Source organism: Cavia porcellus, unplaced genomic scaffold (assembly GCF_034190915.1).
Source record: "Cavia porcellus strain 051 isolate PalLab524CR breed Dunkin Hartley unplaced genomic scaffold, mCavPor4.1 scaffold_1, whole genome shotgun sequence".
Taxonomy (NCBI): domain Eukaryota; kingdom Metazoa; phylum Chordata; class Mammalia; order Rodentia; family Caviidae; genus Cavia; species Cavia porcellus.
Window position 1 is genome coordinate 28,979,129 of NW_026947484.1, and position 21,779 is coordinate 29,000,907.

The window sequence follows — 21,779 nt, forward strand, 5'->3', positions numbered from 1 at the left end:
TGGCCATCAGCATTTTTGCTTGTACTCTGTTCAGACAATATGGAAAATATCATTCTAAGAATGTAGGTCCTGAGTGAAGGCCATTCATCCTGCCAGACTATGTTTGATATTTTTATTTATTTTGGAGACTATTCATTACTATTTGCTTTAGGAGAGGGAGAGACAGAGAGAGAGACACAGAGAGAGACAGAGACAGAGACACAGACACACAGAGAGAGACACAGAGAGACACAGAGAGAGACAGAGAGACACAGACACACACACACACACACAGAGAGAGAGAGAGAGAGAGAGAGAGAGAGAGAGAGAGAGAGAGAGAGAGTCAGGGAGATGTATGTCGTAATTGGTGGTCTAGTACTCTACTTTTTCTTCCTTCCCAAGACCCAAAATAAAGATTACACGTTTAATAGAAGTAGTTTTGTTTTGGATTTCTATATTTCCTATGGCACAGAGAAGACTGTCTCAACTTCCAAAATAAAGTTTCAATAAATCTGTTTTCCTTATCTTATCTTCACTACATCCCAAATTTTATATTGTTTGATGTATGCTATTCTAAAGAGATTATTGACCAGGGTCTTGTTAATGACATGTAGAACCTATGAAGAATAATACAATACCAAGTTTCTTTTTCTCTGAAATACTTTTATACCTGGGGAAAATGGTTGGAATGAATTATAAAAATAACCTTGCTCATGGTACCAAAAACATGATTATTCAGAAAAGAAATAGGTGGAACTTTATGGCAAAAAAAATTATACTTTTTAGGAACAGCTCTTTTGAGCAATATGTCTATTAATGAGTGAGGGAACCTCGGTACTGGATTGTTATAAAACACGATAATTAAGAATTGGGCTCTGGAGCCTTGTTACCTAGGCTGAGTCACAGCCCAAGCACTTGTGTTTTACTGACAACCTGTGTTACAATGAATAACAACCTTCAGCCACTTTGTTTATTAGGAAGCCAGCCTCTTACAGGACCTTCACCACAATGGTTAAAGCAACTCCTCCCTCCTCTGGGTACTGATAGCTATTGAATCTTCCCCTGCACTGTTCCTCACAAAACTCCATGTATCCTGACCATTTTTTTCTTCAGTTTTGGGGATTGAACACAAGGTTTTTGCACTGAGCTACATCCCTACCCCCCTTTTTTATTTTTTATTTTGAGACAGGGTCTCAATAAGTTGTTAAGTTTCCGGGCTGGACTTAAACTTGTGATGATTATTCTGCATCTTCCTCTCAGAGTGCTGGGATTGTAAGCATGGCCACTGTGTCTGGTGACAGATCATTCTTATATTGTATTAAAAGTAATTCTCCTCTAATTGGCACAATAATTTTAGTTAATGCACTTCTCTGATGTCTTAGGAAGTTTATGTGGGGGGAATTCATGCTGTGAATGTGTAGTTAGAAAAATATAAACATCATTCTGACTTATTATTCTGACATATAACAACCTTATAAATATATGTACTTATTTGCATTTATACATATTTATAATATTTATTTATAATTATGGGCTTATAAATAATGATTTCATAACAATTTTTGGCTAGAGGCAAGGTCTTTATAGTATATTATGTGAAACATTTTGCCCTTTTGGAAAAGCCTCTAATGGTTACTCTCACTCCTTTGCTTCCAAACTTCAGTAATCACCAATTATCCTTAGCATGAAGTCCAAAATCCAGAGCAAATTTGTTGTGAAGTCCATCCTCCAGAGCAAATTGCACATGAAGTTCATTCTCCAGGGCAAATTTGTGGCCAGACTCTACAGCCTCCTTTCTCATTGTTTCCCTGTTTGTCTCCAGAACATTAGCCATATTCAGCTGCTTAACTCAGAGTGAGCTGTTCTCTCCTGAACTTCATTTTCCAGGAATGTTCGCTGCTCCTCCTCGTCCTCTTTATTCTTTTCTGAATCCGTTAGACTTATTTTCCAGGGACCAGGTTAGTTGTAATTTCCTCCGTGAAGCCCGCTTTGCTGCCTCAAGACTGAATTAAATGGTTTCTGCCTCTGAACACATGGAACAATCTATGTCAAACTCAGAATGTGGTCCAGGTACTGTTACGGATCCCCAAGACCCTTTTATAGGGGTCCACAGGTTAAAGCTATTTTCATATTAATGCTAATATGTTATTTTCTTCCTCATTCTCATTCTGTGAACAGTGGAATTTTCCAGAGCCTAAATGATGTAATGTAATAGATTAAATGCAGAAGTAGAAATGGGCATATAGCTCTTCTCTGTTAAGACAGTCACAAGATTTACATATGGCTCAGTGATACTCTTTTCACTGCTTTTGGAAAGTTAGTTATTTTTTTACAACAATATAGTATTTATGTTAACACATAAAATATTACTGTCATTTAAAAATAACACTTCTAAAATTCTTGAAATGAATATTGATAGGTATAACTCAAAGAAAGTAAATGTTCTTTGAGCCTTCGATAATTGTTAATAATCTAAAAGAGTCTTGAGACTAAACTTTGAGACGTATTGATTTAGGCTATTGGTGTGTTTACTCTTTAAGAGTGTGAACTCTTTAAGAGAAGAATATGAGTCATTGATAGGTGACTCTCAGATCCCAAACAATTTCTGACATAGTAAAGTTTCAGGAAATATTTCTGGATAAAAATCCTAACCCACATGTGTACATATAGATACATAGTCATGGAGTTTAAACAGAAAAAAGACAGTTAAATACTTACCTCAGCAGGCCTCATGCTACTCAATCTAGATAGTATACACAGTTGATAAACCAATAATACTCTGAAATTATATTATTCTTAAAAGCTCTAGTTCTGTTCCCCTCATTTAATTGAACTCTAGAAATCTTGTCTGAGGAACTAGTATGGAAACATAAAAATAAATTATTACAGTCCGATGCATGAGAACCCAACTCTTAAATTCTGGATGAACTACCTACTTGTGGTGTGTTTTCAGTCAAGTGCCTAACGTTTTTGGAATTCCTCACTTGTAAAATAGAGAAGGAATTTTGAAGTAGACATATTCTCAGAGCCTTAAAAAGATTTGGTCCATACTTCTAATTTCTAGAGGAATTTATCTCATTTATCCCTTTCTCTTTTCCTGCACATGTATTTAAGTGTACTATTTTCTGTCTTCCTGCCTCTAATGATAGTATACTGGCTGAATTATTACCCTTCACTGACTTTTGCTCTCCAGTTCTTTGGTAGAAAGTTGGCTGTATCATTTTCTTGCTCACTCAGTATAATACTCTCTACACATGGAATTTGAGCTTTTCCTAAAGATAACTTTGATATTACTAAAATATTATATTATCCCTAGAGAAAAATTAGAATATTTAGATAAACAGCAGCTAAGCACTCACATATACTCACTTGAAAAACTTAGTATTCTACAAGCATTACCATATAGCTGTATGCATTCCTCTTCCAGATATATTTGATTTGCAAGGACATCTTACCAAGCAGGGAAGCATTTAGAGCTAATATAAACATAGACCTATTATATTTTCAGCTTTGCACTTCAGTGTCCAGGAGCCAGTCCTTTACATTAAAACTTATGAACATGTTGGGAAATGTTATTAAATGTGACTTATGATCCTCCAAAGGTGGAAAGACATTGAGCTGTAGAGAAAAGATGGCAGAGAAAGGAGGAGAAAAAACAGAGGAGAGAGAAAAAGAGGGGAGATGAGTAGAGAACTACGGGAGAAAGGAACTAAGGGTACAGGGAAGAGAAGAGCAAAAAAGAGACAGTATCCAAGAAAGAAAGAAGGTAAGAGAGAACAGGAGAGAGAAAGCACAACCTGGAAGGAGAATGATCTGAAACAAAGCTTTGACAGAGGTTGTGGAGATGTGTGGCCAGGGCTAAAGTCCTCCCAGGGCCTTGGGAAATAAGAACGGACACAGAGGATGCTGCTGTCCTTTGTATTCTGTCTGTGTGTACCTAACGGAAGTAAGACTGGCTGCAGAGAGTATTACGTAGTACTCTAAGCTTAACTGGAACAAAATTACTTAACTGTTTTATAGTTTTATGATCTTAAATAAATTACATAGTTCCTCAATGCTTTAGTTCTTTTATCTGCACAATGTGGACATTTGTGGAGATTTATTAGCTTAACGTGTTATTAGAAGACTGGTTTACAGATAGCATCCAAATATTAAGTATTGATATTTGTAATACTGGGAATACAAAATTTATAGTAAAAGTATTAAATTACCATAATCATTATTTGAAGGTGTGAGTATCCTGGTCTTTGGGACTTGGTGGCATATGTAGATGGTCTGCTTATCCACATTCCCTCTAGGATTAGGGGTGCTTGAGTTTAAGGTGCCACCTGGAAGAAGGTAACGAAGATTTGTTCCTGAATACTCAGAAGTATCCCTACCTTCTTTCCCTATAAAATGCAAAGAGTGGAAGTTTTATATCGCTGTTATAAGGGTTATAAAAGTGTCCAGCACACAGTAAGTGCTCAGTTAATATTAATAATAGCTTATTATTGTTTCCAGTTTATTCCCAATTATTTTGTTCATATCTATTTTTGCTAGATTCCGATGATGTGACTTCCAATCTTGTTTTGTATTTAAATCATTAATAGTTATCTTCTACAAACCAATAGAAAGCAATGAACTCAAAGCTTCTGGCTTTGCCAAAATAAACCTTTTTGCAACATAAAAATAATACTATTCCATGCTTTTTTTTTGCTCTGTATTTCCTGCTTATAGCTTTCTACTTTTATTGTAAGACAGTATCACCAGGAATATATTTATATTCTAAAGACATCCCAACCAACCTTTAGAAAAGAAACTAAATATTTCATAAAGCATTTCAATATTTGAGTTTTTTTGGGACATCAGAGTTAACACTGCCTGAAACCACTGTACTTTTTCTTCAGTGATTGTTCTAAAAGAACAAGCCTTCTGTTCTGGGCTGGATTTTGTAGGCACGAAGGTATATGAATAAGGTGGGAAGTACAGAGCACTACTTTCAACTTCCTAGCCCTTACCTTGAGCCTGTGGGTCTCAGGGGCATATTAAGTAAACAAATATCTCGGGAGTTGGGAAAAGGTAGGGTGACGAGGATTGTGATGTCTTTTAGGTATTACTCAGTGCTATTACCTAGTGCTAATCTAAATGACTTGCTCCAAAGAAGGCTGACAAATTAATAAGTGAGATTATTCTTGAACTTGTGGCTGTTAACCTAGAAATATAATCACCTCCAGATCACTGGTGTACCAGAGGAATAGTGAGATCCTTGCTAGTGTAGACGTTCAGATGCTGCCTCCTTTACTGCCTCGGTGATCATGTGAAGCAGAAGTCATGGCGACTTCTAGAATGCCCAGAGTGGTTACTGCTGCTGCTTGGGTTGGGGTTGTGTTTGAACTTTTGCCATCTGTCTCCCCTGAAGCTCAGAGCACAGTGCTATAGACTAAGAGTAATCAACTATGAGTAAATGAGATTAAAAATCAAATTGGAGCTTATTGATTAGAAATGGTTTTCAAAATCATTTATCAAGTCTTTATTTTATATTAGGACTTAAAATATAGTTTTTCCTCATAATCTTCATGTGATTCCAAGATGAATTTTGCTACCTCTGTTTTACAACTGAAGAAACTAAAGTTCAAAGGTTTTAAATAACACATTTAGTTTACTCCTGGAATCAAATCATTTTGTTTGCCCATAGAAATTACTCTCTACATTATCCATATTTATTCACTAAGTATTGTTTTAATTTTTCTTTTCTTCTTTTAATATACCATTCCTTTATCTCCACAATTAATCTTCATTTAAATATTTTCCAACTTCCAGTTTCTGCCGGGGACATAGACAAGTCTATGTTAGATCAGCAGGGCTTTCATGACTTCATGTGGTACCCGTGAGCCTGTGTCAGAGTCTACCCTTCCTGTGCCACGACAGGCTGTGGAGCAGTTCTTCTTACCCCTTGAGCTTCACCTTTCTCACCTGTGAAAGGGCAGTCGCTACAGTACTCATTTCATGGATCTTTATGAAACTTAAGTGATTTCTTATTTATAAAATACAGATAAGTCCTAGCACATAGTGAGTGCTCTCATTTAAGATACAATTATCTAGATGAGAATATTCACTACATCTTTTATACTAGAATCTTAAGAAAGATGTACATACATTTTAATGCTTTAAAATATTCAGTAGAAGCCAGATAAGGTGGTGAATGCCTGTAATTCCAGCACTCAGGCACTGAGATAGCAATCTAAAAAAAAAAAAAAAATAAAACAAAAGGAAAGGGAAGGAAGGAAAGAAGATGAAAAAAGAAAGAAAGAAAAAAGAAAAAAGAAGAACAGAAAAGAGGAAAGGAGAGGAGAAGAGAGGAGAGGAGAGGAGAGGAGAGGGGAGGGGAGGGGAGGGGAGGGGTAGGGAGAGGAGGGGATGGAAGGGAAGGGAAGTTTCCTAGATTTTTGAATCTATAAGCCAGGGACCATATCTTGTGATTTCACTCTGTGACTGCTTCCTGACCCATTTATCTGGTGTAAGGAAGCCCCTCCTGTTTATTGTGAATGAAGGCTTTGCCAGGAGACAAAGATAATTACTCTGCTAGCTTATATTTAAATAATAAAACTTCTTGTGGGAGAGGAAGAGGTAGGAAAATAAATGAAATAATGAATATTCTTAATCTATCATGAGAGTGTAGCGATTTGTAAGGCTTGTAAATGTCCCCTCTGAATAAAATCTTCAAATGTATATTACCCAGCTGAGGGCTGTGATAATTTTTACAATTCAATCAGTATATGTTTATGTGCCTGTTCACTCTGCTTCTTAGTCTTTAAGGAGGCTGATGCTTCAGAAAGTTTAAAAGTTGTTTTTTAAACAACACCCCGTGAGTGAGAGATGTGCCAGCACCTGGTGATAGCATGGCCAACCATCGTTCCATTTTCTCCCAAGCTTAATGACACATTTCTTCTGAGCATTAAATCCTGACTTGCCCCCAATCAAGAGTTTATAGACTCAAAGCATATATCAAATATGAGAGTGACAAGAAATCCACACAAAAGGAAGCAATTAAGTAATGGTGTGGGCTGAAGTGGCACTGGGGCTTGTGAACTGTCACCCTCCTTACAGCCCTGGACAGTTTGACAGAGGCAGAGAGAAGTAATGGAAAAAGGGGCAGAAAAGGACAAAGAAATTGGCATTAGAAAAGAATAGGAAACATACTGAGCGGATACTTTCGTAGAAGTTTTGCACAACAAAGACTAAAGTGTGGCCTTTCAAAGGTTTACAATTCAGCTTGTGTTAGTGAGTTGAATATGCATAAAATGTGCTTTTTATGTAGTGCAGTGGTAGCACTGGGTTGTATCATAAAGAAAATCTGATTGTTACAGCCTGTGATCCTCCAGGTAAGCAAGCACAAACTTTGAATACTAGAGAAACACACCCAAATAGGTCAGTATTATAAATAGTAACTAATTTGGATCCAAAGAGAATTCTCATCTAGATAAGATATATTTTTACAAATTCCAGGAGAGTACACCTACTTTTTATAATAAATAAAAATTTTAATAAACTTTTTTAATAATTAAAATTACTTGATTTCAGTAGGTCAATGTTTAGATGTTTTATATTCTGTTAAAATTTTTGTCACAGTGATATATATCTCAGTATTCCTAATAATGTCCAGCCACTGTTTTACACATAGTAGAAACTTAAGAAATAATGTTTTTTTTTTGTTTTAAAGAGATTAAGACAAAACAGAACATAACAAAGCAGATCAGAACAGAACAATGTAAGCAACACAGTATTTCACCAGAAGACAACCTGTAATTAACAGTAACTTCCACAATGTCACTTTCTTTGAAATAGTTGAGCATAACTTCATATACAATAGTATCAAACATAGAAAAATAGTATAAAATAATTCAAGAAAATGAGAGTATTTCAGGGCTTTCAGAGCCAAATAACAGAAAACAAACCATGGCTACTATATTATCTCATTTTCCATAGAAAATTTGTTTATACTATCACACATAATACAATCCAATAAAATACACCATGATAGAGCTAATGGAAACAGAAGAGCAAAAGCATGGTAGGACTTCAGAGTAAGATGGTATTATATCAGTATTGGCTATTATAATGACTTTTTTTTTTTAAATAGCTGTTCATACCATCACAGATAATAAAATCAAACAAACCAAGATAAACCCATTCCAACTAATGAAGGCGATCATTAAAAGGCTCCAAGGCAATGTAATGGGGAATCATGATTACCATAAACTCTTATGTACTGTTACTATTTCTTACACTAGGGAGACTATATTGTATTTATACACGTGAGTTTGATTTATTTCGCTTATGAGTATGGTCTCAAGTTGCACCCATTTATTAGTAAATAAGGAGATAATGTATTAAGTGAAATATATGATCTATGTTTGTACCAGAATTTGACCTGTGTTTCAAAAATGAACATTTTATTTTATATTTTCCCCATGTTGTTATTTTTTATTTTAAAGTAAAAAAAGGGGATTCAGCTCAGCAGCATAAGTGCCTGCTTGGCAAGCACAAGGTTGTGAGTTCCATCCCCATTCCCATAATAAATAAATAAATAAAATAAAATAAAAAATAAAAACAATGACAGAATTTCAAAACAAAGTAATCAAAGATTAATAATGGTTAATATATTACGTATTATTGCTTCAAAATAGTTGCTCAAATTATATGATACAGGCATAAAAAACAAACAATGAAAATACAAACAGTTCTTTTTAATGAAGTAATAGATTAGTAGTATCTACTTATCTATCTATATCTATATATATATAAAAATCTTTTTCTCCTTTATTTTTGTTCTTTTTAAATGAACCAGTAGAGCTCAGTTGTGTAATTACTTATCATATATATGTATTTATATTTTCCTTCTTTTCTCCTTTCCTTATCCCAGTTCTTTCAGTTTCTTCCCCTTCACTTTCTCAGTATTCATTGTACATTTCAGATCGCATTTACTTTTTCAGATTTTTATACCTTCCTCATTCTCCTTCATTCACACCACCAAGGCTCTGGTGGAGCTTCTGAAAATGATCAAAAAACATTTGTTATATGGGTCTAAATGTGACTCCTTCGGTACATCCACAAGATCTATTTACCCTGTGGTACTCTTTTGGTCTTTCTAAGAAAGAGAATCTTACTGGGTGTTAAAGCTGTACCCGGAACCAAAAAGGGAAATAAAAAACTAAAATTTCCCTAAGAGGGATGGATTTTTTAAACTACAAGTTTCTAGTGCTGGATGTGTCAAATTTCTATTGTGATTAATGAAAGTCACTGTTGGCAAAAAAAAAAAAAAAATAAAGCATTTGGAAAACTTTGGAAAGGATGAGATATAATCCAGAAGAAATCCAGAGAGAAGCCTTGAAAGAACTTTTACTTCCTTGGCATTGAACAGCCTTATTTTGCTGTTTAGCTGAACTAGACAGAGGTGTCATTTCAGAGAATTCATCCAGCGCCCATCGAATCTAGACTTCACAAACTCTAGCTAAGTGTGTAGTCATGTTTCTGTTGAGAAATCTGACATGCATTGTTTAACACCCTTGGGTTAAGAATGTAAATATTATGAAATAGTATTTTTATCTCTCAGTGATCAATCCCCTAGACTTTGCTTTCCTTATAAACTTTCATAGCCAATAGACAGCATTTCTCTTGGTGCATCTGGTCAGCAAAAGTTCTCTTAAATTTTCATAAAATTTTCATTATGAGAGTATCAGGTACTAGGACTTTAGTTGAAACAGACTTACTTCTCGCAAACTTAATGTACACATCTGAAAGGCCGTATGGTAAATATCAAGTCAGATATAAATTTATAGAGCATTCTGAGCCCTAAGTTGTCTCTCAGAGATAGAACTTTGAAGAATGCTATTTTGAAAAAGGTGCAAGGGTATATTGGCAATAAAGTATGGGTAACTTCTACATTAAAATAATCAAATATTGTGGAGGAAGTGAAAAAAATTCTTAAATTTATAAAAACACAGGAAAGAAGAAACTAGATTAATTGATAAATATATGACAAAGGGTAAAATGAATATTTGACATGGATTCTTCATGGTTAGAAAAATAATATGAGAAAATTAGAAAAAAGTTAATTTGGGTGAATAGTCAGAAAATAAATTTGATAAATAAAAGCATTGTGTGAAATTCATAAAATCACTTCTATTTTACCTTATCTAGAAGAAACTCTTCTGAGAGCTGACCAGAGACAGCCTCAATGGTATTATTATTTCAGGAACAGAGACTAGGATTTGATGTACATTGAAGATCACAATTTAGCCGATTATAATTGCCTGGATCTAAGCTTCTGACTAAGCTACCTCTAACATGATCTTTTCACAAAACTACCTGATCAAGATAGAAGTTTAGAACAATAGTAAGTGGAAAATCATGCACTCATGAAATCTACTTGCGATGTGCATTCTGGGTGTTGCTGTCCTCTGAGAAGTGACACAATAGGATATTTGGGTGGAGAAAGCTTTTGGAAGAATTTATGAATATGGGCAACACCACTGCCTGTGGAAGTTGACAAGATGCAGAACATGCGGGTGCAGTGTGATCTGACCACAAGTTGGGCACACGTCTCTCTGCTCTGTCCCTTCCCTCGGCAGCATATGTGTCTAAGTGCCTTTTTCTAACTCTATCTTTACTATTCTCCTAGCTACCATTCTTTTATTTTTCTGATTATTCTTTTGTGGCAAATCAATTACTTGAACTAGAGATATGCACTTTAAATAATTATCTGGTAGGATGCCTAAAAACAAAACATATTTTCTGAGAAGTATGATAAAATTAATTTTCACCTATTCTTGCTTTGGTCTTAAGATATGCTTAGGCATTGAAAACCTTAATCAAAACTAATCAAACGTCAAATCTGAAGAATGATTAACGTTTCACAGGGAAGTATGTCAAGCCCTCTACGTACAACTGTGGAACCATGCCTTGCTCCTTTTGACCTCCAGGTGGTGCTGTGTACTTAGACATGGAGAACAAGATCCAGTCCCATTCTTTCCCTTAGTGCAGTTGTTAGCTGGGCTTTCATTTTTTTCAAAATATTTTTCATTTCCACAGATGTGTACTTTTAAATGGCCAATAAAATTTTACAACCGCTGTTGGAAACTTGCAAGATTATTGTGATTTCTGCTTCCTAGGCAAAAATATTTCTTTATGTCCACATATCCCCAGCGGCAGGTGTTTGCATTCATTCTTTGGTGCCACTCTTCTACCCTTCCTTTTTTCCTAGAACTAAGACTCAGCCCCAAACATGCGGGTTGTCAACAGAACTCTCCAGGTGCCTTTAAACAGTTAAATGACTTAAATGGATATTTCTGTTTTAACTGCGGCAACTCAATTCCACAGGCTTCTGAGTAAAATACAGCATCTTTATAGAGCTGCTTTTATTCCTCAAAGCCAGTGAGTGTCCTAGAAGGCTTGACCTGATATTTGTGGTGGTGGGATGCTTGTCCGATGCCAGAAATGGTTTGATTTCTAAGAATAATGGAAATTTCCTCACCATAGAATTGGAGTACAGTGGCATTGGTTTCATTGTGTGGTCTGGAATTTTAAGGATTGGTTTAATATATAACCAAATAATATGCCTTTCTTATCTTTTCCCGCCTTTCTTTTTCTCTCACAAGGGATTTGTAAACAAGCTGGATGAATTCATTCAATGGTTAAATGAAGCCATGGAAACCACTGAAAACTGGACTCCCCCCAAAGCAGAGACAGACAGCCTTAAACTCTACCTGGAGACGCACTTGGTAGGCAAGATTGTGTTGGGCTTACTGTCAGTAATTGGAGGATTTTAATCTGCTGCTTGTCTGTGTAAAATATCAATTTTAGTTATCAAAAGTCATTATATGCTAATGAAACTAAGTTTTTAATAGAGCAAACTACAAAAGCTGAAAATTTGCAGGCATTTCAAGTAATAGTATGAAACCTAATTTCTCCCTATTTCAATCTGATTTTTCAAAGCTTTTCTGAGAAAGGCATGTAAATACTCAAAAACACCTTAGAAAATTTTGCTCAACCCTTGCTCTCTAGTAACAATCGAAGTTTTTCTTTCTTTATAAAAATGAATTAAAGAGACAATTTTGATGACCATTCTAAGCTTTCCAGAATTCTTGTAAAATTAATGAGCCTCTCATTATCAAGAGGGTCTTCTTTATCTGTTCTACACTGGGTTATTTTAATAAAATATTTAAAATGATGATTTCCATTATTTTTGCTGCTATGTGGATTTTTCAGCAGATAATTAATACAACTGTCATTACACCCGTCCCTGTGCACCGAGAAACCCATGGAGGGGACGTGGAAAACACTTGGATGAATATGCTTCTGAGTATGTTAAAAGCAAGAATTATAGACTGAGGGACATTTGATGAACCTCATGAGGTTTTTCCTGAATGCTTCAAATGGCCGATATCAATTATAAAGGGGTGGAAACGAGGGAGCAGAGTGTGATAAAGCATGAAGAAAAAGCACGTTGTCATAGGAAATGAAAATTCAAGCTTTGAGCATCTCATCTTTATTCCTTTCACTGATAGCATAAAATTGACAAAGGCAATGAACATGAATCCTTGGGTACCCAACTGTGGGCTTATTTTCTGCCCCTTTTACATACTCAGAATTTGGATCAAGTAAATATTACGTGGTAGTTCTACATGTAGGGGAGCTCACGTGTGCTCTTAAGTGGGAGTCAGAAGGGGGAAGATTTGGAGAAGCAAAGAAGGGAGAGTGAGAGGAAGAGCATGTTTTGGTCTTTTGGTGTGTTTTACAGCATGATTCACGCCATTGTAAGAAAAATAGCCTCAGAATATGCCTGCTACAGGCAAATGGCTTTGTGAATGATAAAGAATAGCAAAACAGAATGTTTAGCTTTCCTTTTTTAGACTAGAGTTGATGGTGTGTAAAAATGTCATTGACCCTAACCACCTCTGTTGTATATGGATTTTAAAATATTGCCCTTAGTACTCAATTCCCTGTTCAGTAGAGTTTCACTTTTTTTTTAAAAGAGGGCATTTCATAATAGCAAGATAAAGATATTCAGTGCTTTATAATGTAAATTGTATTAATTAGAATGTCAACTTTTCACTGGCATTGTTCTGACAGAAATTCTAATCTGTGTTTAAACAGGAGTATATGAACTTTATTTCACATTAAGTGTGCTGTCTTAATCTTCTTGATTTAATATTTTATGGAAAACACACACTTAGCTTTTGAGGTCCCGGAGGGCACGGGGGCATAAAGGGCACATTAGATTATTTGTTGAAAACTAGGCTAGGAGAATGTGAGCCAAAATCTGTTTCCTTTGGGAGCTGAGCGAGATGCCCCTTGTAAGCAATGCAGGTTCCTGTTCTCAACTCCATCATCCAAAGATCTTTACTTGGCATTCTTCTTTTGGCCTCTGTCTCATTCTAGTCCAAATCTACCTACCAGAATTTTCTGGGAGGAGGTGATGTTCTATTTTACATTGTCCACACAGGTGCCACCAACCAGAGGTATCTACTGTGTGCTTCAAATGAGGCTCGCACACCTGAGGAAATGAATTTATAATACCACGTGGGCCTAGTGATTACTGTGTTCTGTAGAGCTGTATGGACTTGCAGAACTTTTTACAGGTGGCTATAGGAATCGTAGGCATCCATACCTGCCTCACAAAGATGTTTTCATCTAAAATATGGGAATCATCCCCTACTTTGCTGTAGATCTGCAGGGTCGAGGTCTCTAGAAAAGTGTCCTTCTTAAGACACTTTTCCTTAAAAATAGCATCTTCCTGTCCAGTGATTAACTCTTGGATGAGTTTCCTCCATGATTATTTCCTATTATGTTAGTTGTAATAGAGATGACTTTGGTACATCATCTTTACTTCAGGTAGTAAGAGGTTATGATGTCCACACTGATTATCTGGATATAAAATCACAACCTTAAATTTTACTTTTAAAATAATGAATGAAAATATTTTTCAGTCACTAGACACCTAGTGTGGGTGGATTGCTGCTGAGTGTCATTTAAGGACAATCACTGAGAGTTGCTGTGTCTGTTACTGTCGACACAGTCTGCGGCCCAACCATCCTTCAGATTCTGAGTTTTTCCGTGAATATTTGCACTGCACCCTGACAAATATTGTCATTTATATTTTTATCACATTTCTTTACTGCAGTTCTGAGTTAATATGAAATTTTTTCTCCAAAGAAGAAAAAACATTTCACCTTCCTATAAAAGAAAGTATATGATTATACTTAAGAGATTTATATTCCTTAGTTCACTCTGCCTAAATCATTACTGTTGCTTAATAAGTGAGCAAGTCATATTTGCAAGGCTGTACAGTACTACAGATAGCTATACAAGTTTATTTACAGATATTTATAGAGTCTATAATCTAGCATTAAATAAATGGAGCAAGCCTTTGAGTGAAATTCTCCCCTAGTATAATGAGTTAAAATAGTTGGCACCCTCCAATATTTGCTGTAACAAAAATAAACGTTACAAACAATACAAAGTTGTACATTTCTATTTTGATGTTTAATTCAATTATTTTCCATGATGGTAACCAAGGGATTTTACCACCACAAATCAATTAATGCTTTACAATACCTTTATGAAAGATATGAAGGAGCTTTATTTTAACTGTAAGAAATACTGTGAAATTGCAATGATACATCAATGATTTTCCATGATAATTAATCATCTGCTTGCAACCTGGCTGCTCCTTTCAAAAAATACAATTCCTATCTTCCTTTCAGGAAAATGTCATTTTGGAAGGGTATTTGTGAGTGATGAACATTCCCATTCTTTGAAAACCACTTTCACAATGACGTTGTGTAGCTATATTTTTGGACAGACTCCCTTTTCTCTATCTGTTCTCTCACTCCTGCCCTTTTTCTGCCACCCCCTTTTTAAAAAGAGCTTTATTGCCTCATAAATGGCACACAGCAATTGCGTATCTTAAAGTATACAATTCTATAGGTTTTGACAATTTAACAAATATATGTCCATGAAATTATCACCAAATTCCACATGAAGAGCATCTTCATTGCCCCTAAATGACACTCCATAATTCTCCTTGCCCTTTCCTCTCCTCTCCTCAACCACCAAGCAACCACTGATCTACCTTATACAGCAATTAAATTACTTTTTATTTTCTATAACGTTACTTTTATTGAACCAAACAGTGTGTACTCCTTTGGGTATTGGTTTGGGTTGGGTTTCTTTAACTTACCATACTTATTTTGAGATATATAGATAGCTGTATGGCTTGGTTGTTTTTTTCTTTTTTATTTCTGAGTAATATTCCATTGTATAGATGTACTGGTTTGTTCATGCATTTGTAGATTGATGGACATTTAAGCTATTCTCCTTCAAAAGCTTATAACTGGCTAAATTTGAGAAGTATCATAATATGTGGAATATAATAAATATCTTAGGTAATTCCTGGAAAACTGTCTTTTAAAAGAGAATGTATAGGCTCTTCAAAGTTAAAGTGCTTAACAGTAAAACAGCAGAGCAGTCAAGCAATTTTTCCCTCTAGGGAATTCCATTTCATATTCATTTTTCCTGAAATGATACTTGTCATTCACCAAGTCATGTTATGCATATCTAACTCACAAACGGGGATCACATCATATGCAATCAATCCCCTGATAACAAATCAGAAATTTCTTTATAACCAATCAGAACATGCACTGAGAGAAAAAGAAGTCAAGCCATTCCAGTCAACGGTGTAAGATTTATAAAAAAGAACTAAATCAAAAAGGTCTCTCTTAAACTTGGCACATAAAATTGCAAAGGCAGCACCATGTTATTTTGGCAATTTTTTGTTTGTTTTTTGGTTCCATGCTTGTCAAGCCTTTGCACTTGTCAAGCAGGCGCTTGTGCCGCTGAGCTAAAGCCCCGGCCACACCATGTGAACAAACATTAACTAACTGCATAAAAATGGTCTTGGGGGAACAACATTATTAACTCCATTTGATAAATGAGAAACATGGGAGAAGTGGTGACTGTAAGTTCAAGTTCCTATATGTCAAGTTACTGTGAGTACCAGGCAGTTATTTATGTACTGAGAATACAAGGTAAACAAACTTGATTTGTTTATATCAGGGATTTTCAATCTAAAGATTATAACCATAGATTATATGTCGTCATCAATGGATTAATGACTCATATAACTCTGATCAGTAAACTTTTTATAGAAGAAATAAAATACTTTTAAGAGTACAGGGGAAAATTTTATTGATTCTTCTGAGGACTAAAGAAGAGCCGGAAGTTAATTTGTTGTAAACCTCAAAGGACTTAGACAATTTTTCTGGATACAGATGGAAAGAGAACTGGAAAGAAATTTATAGGTAAGATAGGGAGGCCTGGTGAGCCAGGCCTTATATTCTATTGGGCTATTGGTCTTTTGCTTCCCGATGTATAGAAGTTTTGTAAATATTAAGGGAATTATTCCTTTATCTGTATATGGAGAGAAAATACTTTTAAAAGGAAGTGTTTTAGAAAGAACACAGGTATCTCAACAGTTTGTGGCTGAGTGAAGCTGGAGCTCTGTAGGTTGGGGCTGGTGGTAGAGCACACTGAAAGACTTCTTGACGTCATAGTTTTGGCTGGAGACATTGAGGACTCCTTAGGGCTTGGTGTTGTTTAAAACAGGGGAGCGACACAAAGTAGCCATAAATCCCATGGGAGCAGGAGCAGCCTGGCGTAGGTTAACTGAACCAGGTTCAGGATGGGTTTGCTTGAGAGAATAATTAAAAGGATAATGGAAAATGAATTTGAGTTTAGTATTTGATATACTGGTACAGACAAATCGTTATCATTTTTAAAGTGTTGGTTTTTTACTGGATGTACATATAGATACAACAGAAAATTCAAAAGAATGCAGTAAAACATAAAATTCAAAAGGAAGTCTCTTATTGTGTACTTCCTTGGAGCACCCACTATTCCTTATTTCTTTGTGTCATTTCAGTCATTCCAAGTATTTAAAAACAAATCCTTCGTTCCCTCAGCTTATATTAATAATAATTCAAAATTAGTAAATGTAAAACTATCTCATCCTTTCTAATGGCTGTAAATAATCTCTTTATAAATATGGAATAATTTATTTTACCAGTCTTTTATGCTGGAAATTCAGATTGTTTATAGTGTTTTTCTGTTTTAAATGGTGCCTCAGTGATTATACTTAGAAATTTGTCATCTTGCATAGTATATTCTTGGAAAACCTCACATATGAAATTTCTAGTCAGAAGATTATGCACATTTAAATGTTTCAGGTATTGCCAAAACATCTGATAGAGACTGTTCCATTTTCTATTGAGAAATTTGTGAAAATGTATATTGGTGCACATTCTTGCTATGAACAGTATGTTATCACATTCGATAAAACTTTGTGATGTCTGCAAGTGACATTTTGTTCTAGTGCTGTGTGTAGTGCTTGCAGTAAGGTAGAGTATGACTGCATATTTTTAGGCGTTATTTGTATTTGTTTTTTGATAATTTTCTGCCCATATTCTTAGCTTATATTCTATTGGGCTATTGGTCTTTTGCTTCCCGATGTATAGAAGTTTTGTAAATATTAAGGGAATTATTCCTTTATCTGTATATGGAGAGAAAATACTTTTAAAAGGAAGTGTTTTAGAAAGAACACAGGTATCTCAACAGTTTGTGGAATCAAGGGTTAGTTAGACAGACCTAGAAAACCAGTCTGATAAGCATAAAATAGTTCTTATCCTTGGCAAAGGCACGTTTGGATTCTAGTCCTGGAAAGATTAGTGTGTTCTAGCGAGTCGGCTTACTTACACATTGAAGGACAAGCCTAAGACCAAGGAGGCTGTAGCTGAGTAAGTGGATTAAAGACATCTGGACAATGAAAGACATGACAAAATGTGGGCCAGGGTTAGGTGACAGACAGTAAGAGTAGAGAAGGAGGAGGCGTGTTAGAAAGGCACATCAACAGGTCTTTCTCTCTCTCTTTTTTTTTTCTTTTAAAGCAAAACAGAAAGGGTGGAAATAATACAGAATTTCAAAAAATACTTTTAACAGTAAGAAATCATCACTAGGTAATATATTATATATTGTTATTTCTGAAGTAGTTATTCAAGTTACCCAATGAAAGCATAAAAATGAACAGACAGTCAAACAATGAAAGCACAAACCAATCTTTTCAGTGGACCAGCAAAAGCTTAGTAGTACAGTTATCTATCTTGTACTTAAACATACATACACTTATATGTGTAAACCTACAAGTTGTTCATTCCTTTCAAGCACTTTCTTTCCCTTTCATTATTACAATATCTATTGTACATTTTGGGCTTGTTACTCTTCCAGTTTATTATTATTATTTATTTTTTACACTAGAGAGACAATATTATATTTACAAATGCGAGCCTGATTTATTTCACTTATGAGGACAGTCTCAAAGTTGCCTCCATTTACCTATAAAAGGATACCTCAAGATCATCCTTTTTATAGCTGCTGAGTAATATTCCATTGTATAAAAAAACCAACATCATTTTCATCCATTCTGCAGTTGATGGGCATTTTGGTTGTTTCCAAGATTTAGCTATTACAAATTGTGCTGCTATAAACATGGGTTCATGTATATCACTCTGACATGACCTTTGCAATTTTTCTAAAAAAATACTCAGGAGGGGAATAGCTGGATTAAATGAGACTTCCATTCCTAGTTTTCTGAGGAAGCTCCACACTGATTTCCACAGTGGTTGCACCAGTTTACACTCCCACCAGCAGTGGAAAAGGGCTCCTATTTGATCACAACCTTGCCAATATTTGCTATCGGTTGATTTCTTGATGGCAGCCATTCTATCTGGAGTGAGATAACAGGTCTCCTTGAATCTCACTCTTGTCTAGTCAGAAGTCTCATGCCCACAATTTCTTTCCTCTGCCACGGTCCCCTACAAGGCCACTAAGGCCCATGGTCCTACAGCTTCAGAAGTCTGGGCAAGATTTGAATATAGCAAAGAGTGTGGAATTACTGAGAGCTCGTCTGGATATGCAGTGGGACTGAGGCTTCACAGCTGCTCTAGGGGTATGTGAAATCAGGAAATGTGAATGTTAAAAATAATATTCACATGAAAAGAGGGTCATGTGTCACAATGCAGTGAGTACGAGGGGCGTGCGCTGAGGGTGAAGCACAGTTTGTTTTTTACACAACTGCTGAGATGATGGGACTCTAGTTAAGAACCCTGAATTCTATGCACCAGAAAAAATCAAACCTTATAAAAGAGCATACAATTAAAAGTAAAAAGCCTCACCCTCCCATGGGTGACTAGTGTAAACAGTTTGTTTTATGTTGCTTTGAACCTTTTTATGCAAAATTCATATATTTTAAAGATTTTTAAATTCATATTGTACATACTGTTTAATGACTTACTGTTTTTATCTAAAAATATCTCAGATATTCTTACATCAATATATGAAGATCTTCACATTTTAGCAGCTCCTTAATATTTTATTGTGAAGATGTGCCAGTTGATTTAATTCATTCCCATGTTGATGGACACTGAAGCTGCCTACTTATTTATGCTCTTTCAAATAACTCTTTATGAAGATTCAGATTATTTTAACACAGAGTGAGAGTATCTTCTTGTCCCATTATGATCCCCCAACAGCAACAACTCAGGGACTGTATGTAATGAGAATCTGTCATACTATAAGGACACTTTTCACTCTAGTACCTAAAAATGTGTGGGACTTAAGTTATGTGTGTGAGAGTTTTGAGTCACTGTTAATGGGGAAAGACTCGACTTTGAACTTGTTCATTTTAGAATTAGTACCTGCAATTTGAGCTGCGTGACACCAGGTGGCACATGAACACCAAAATAAAATTTCCTAGTACCTGGGTTTGAACAATTTTTCTGATTATCTCACTACCCTAAGCAGTACTTATAAAAGCAGATTGGATGTAATCAATAATGTGTCTAGATAGCACAATTTTCAGCAAGATATTTGCACATGTTTTCATATGTGGTTAAATCTTGTATTATATTTCAGATTAAATGATTTCCATTTATAACATAAGAAAAACAATATAATTCTCACAGAATTTTTAGCCATACAAGAACATTTCCCAAAACGCTTCTGTTTTTCTTTTGCTTTACTTTTTCCCTACCACTCCACCTCTGCTTCACTCCTCACTGCGCGAAGTTAAGAGGTGACAGGGTTTTCTCTCTCCCCTTCTGGTACACTCCTGTTCTGCCTCCCTTTCTCTGCTGAGAGGATAGGCAGCCATGGCCTGAGCATCACTACACCAGAAGCTGCTCCAGGTCTCACTGCTCAGCTGATGGGAAGCATTCAGTCAGACTTCAAAAGCCAGAGCTGTGTGAGTTTGCTAACCTGCCTGCTGCCACTCTCCGCCTCCATAAGCAGAGTCGGTGGCCTTGCAAGAGCTTTGAAGTTCCATTTGCTTGGCTCCCTTCATTCTCATCAGCTGAAGGGAACTGGCTAAGAGTATAGTTGAGAACAACGTTACTTCCTTTGGGAAACTGAAGTGTCAACTCCCAGCCTTGAGTTCTGTGCTTTGGTGGATGGAGGAAATAGGAGTCTTTTGGGAATTTACAGCGTGCAGGCATTTTGAGGTCGATGTGAGAGGAGGAGGATAAGGTGGAGGGAGTGGGAGACTGGCAATGTGGGAGGCTTACTTTGGACATGTGAAAACCCTGCACCATGTTCCCTTGTCCGTGTAACCAGCTCTGTGCATCTAGGAGACAAGTAGTGTTGTCTTCCTTTTCAGTTAAAAAGCATTCCTTCACTGCTTAAGGTACCTGGGAAATGTACTTTCTGCCTGACTCAATTTAAGGACACTTGGATTGTAATACCCAGTAGTTCTCATTGCTTTGAAAATTCTTGGTGTCCAGACATTTTACTCTTCTATAATTTTAATTAGTTAATTTACTTTTTAATAATGGCAACTTTTTGAAAAACTAGAATACCAATGAAATGCTGCATTTATTAAGCACTGTCTGTTTAGGGCAATGGCTTACTAAGCACTGAAGAAAAAGTTCACAGATAGATTTTGCACTATAGGATTCGTGCACAGGCCAGAAACATATTAATTGGTGAGTCTATTAGCTGAGGTACAGAGGCCTATCTTCCCTTCTGTATGCTGTCTACACTGATCTTACTTATCCACTGTGTTATGTGGGATTTTGGAATCTTGAAACAATTTTTTTAGGTATAAATTAAAAAGTTTCAAATATTTATATTTACCAGAAAAATGCCTGTTATATCTACTTAGGATTGATTGGAAAGTCAAATAAATATGTTGTATAGGTGGATTTTTTATTTTGGAGCGTTGTACTTATTAGGTATCTTGAATCACTGAGAACGTATGGTATTCTTAGAGAAGTTGAAACTCCCACCCACCTCTCAACTCTTTTCTTGTGGCTGTCACTACTTGAGGAACAGTTTGTGTCTCTTTGGTGTCTCCTGCAACACGTAGGCTTCTGGGTACATACTAGGTACTTATAGTATCTGTTAAATGAATGAATATTTGTAAAAGCAATGTTACAACTGCTTCAGACAGCATATTGCAATTAACAATATAAATCATCAAACAATAACTGAACATGCCTATGAGTTAAATTATTTTCTTTACAATTTATAAACCAAAGTAGACTGTGATCACCAGGTTTTTGGATTATCTAGTATACATGTCACAAGAAAAATGCTTGCATACAGAAAAAAATAGGAATATTTTCTTTTGTTTGGGGAGGGTAATTTATCTCCTTTGGAAAAAAGATACAAACAATAAAAATGATAACTAAAATATAAAAAGGGTTAAAAAA

General features: G+C 35.6%; 1 protein-coding gene across 5 annotated transcripts in view; it reads left to right on the forward strand.

Moving 5' to 3' along the window:
* The window catches only part of Akap6 (A-kinase anchoring protein 6), a 466,251-nt gene that overhangs the window by 200,348 nt on the left and 244,124 nt on the right, over positions 1 to 21,779 (forward strand). For all 5 annotated transcript variants that reach the window (XM_063246541.1, XM_063246546.1, XM_063246550.1 and 2 more), the window contains one exon: positions 11,616 to 11,738. In XM_063246541.1, coding sequence (XP_063102611.1) covers positions 11,616 to 11,738 — 123 coding nt within the window. The remainder of the gene's footprint in view (positions 1 to 11,615; positions 11,739 to 21,779) is intronic.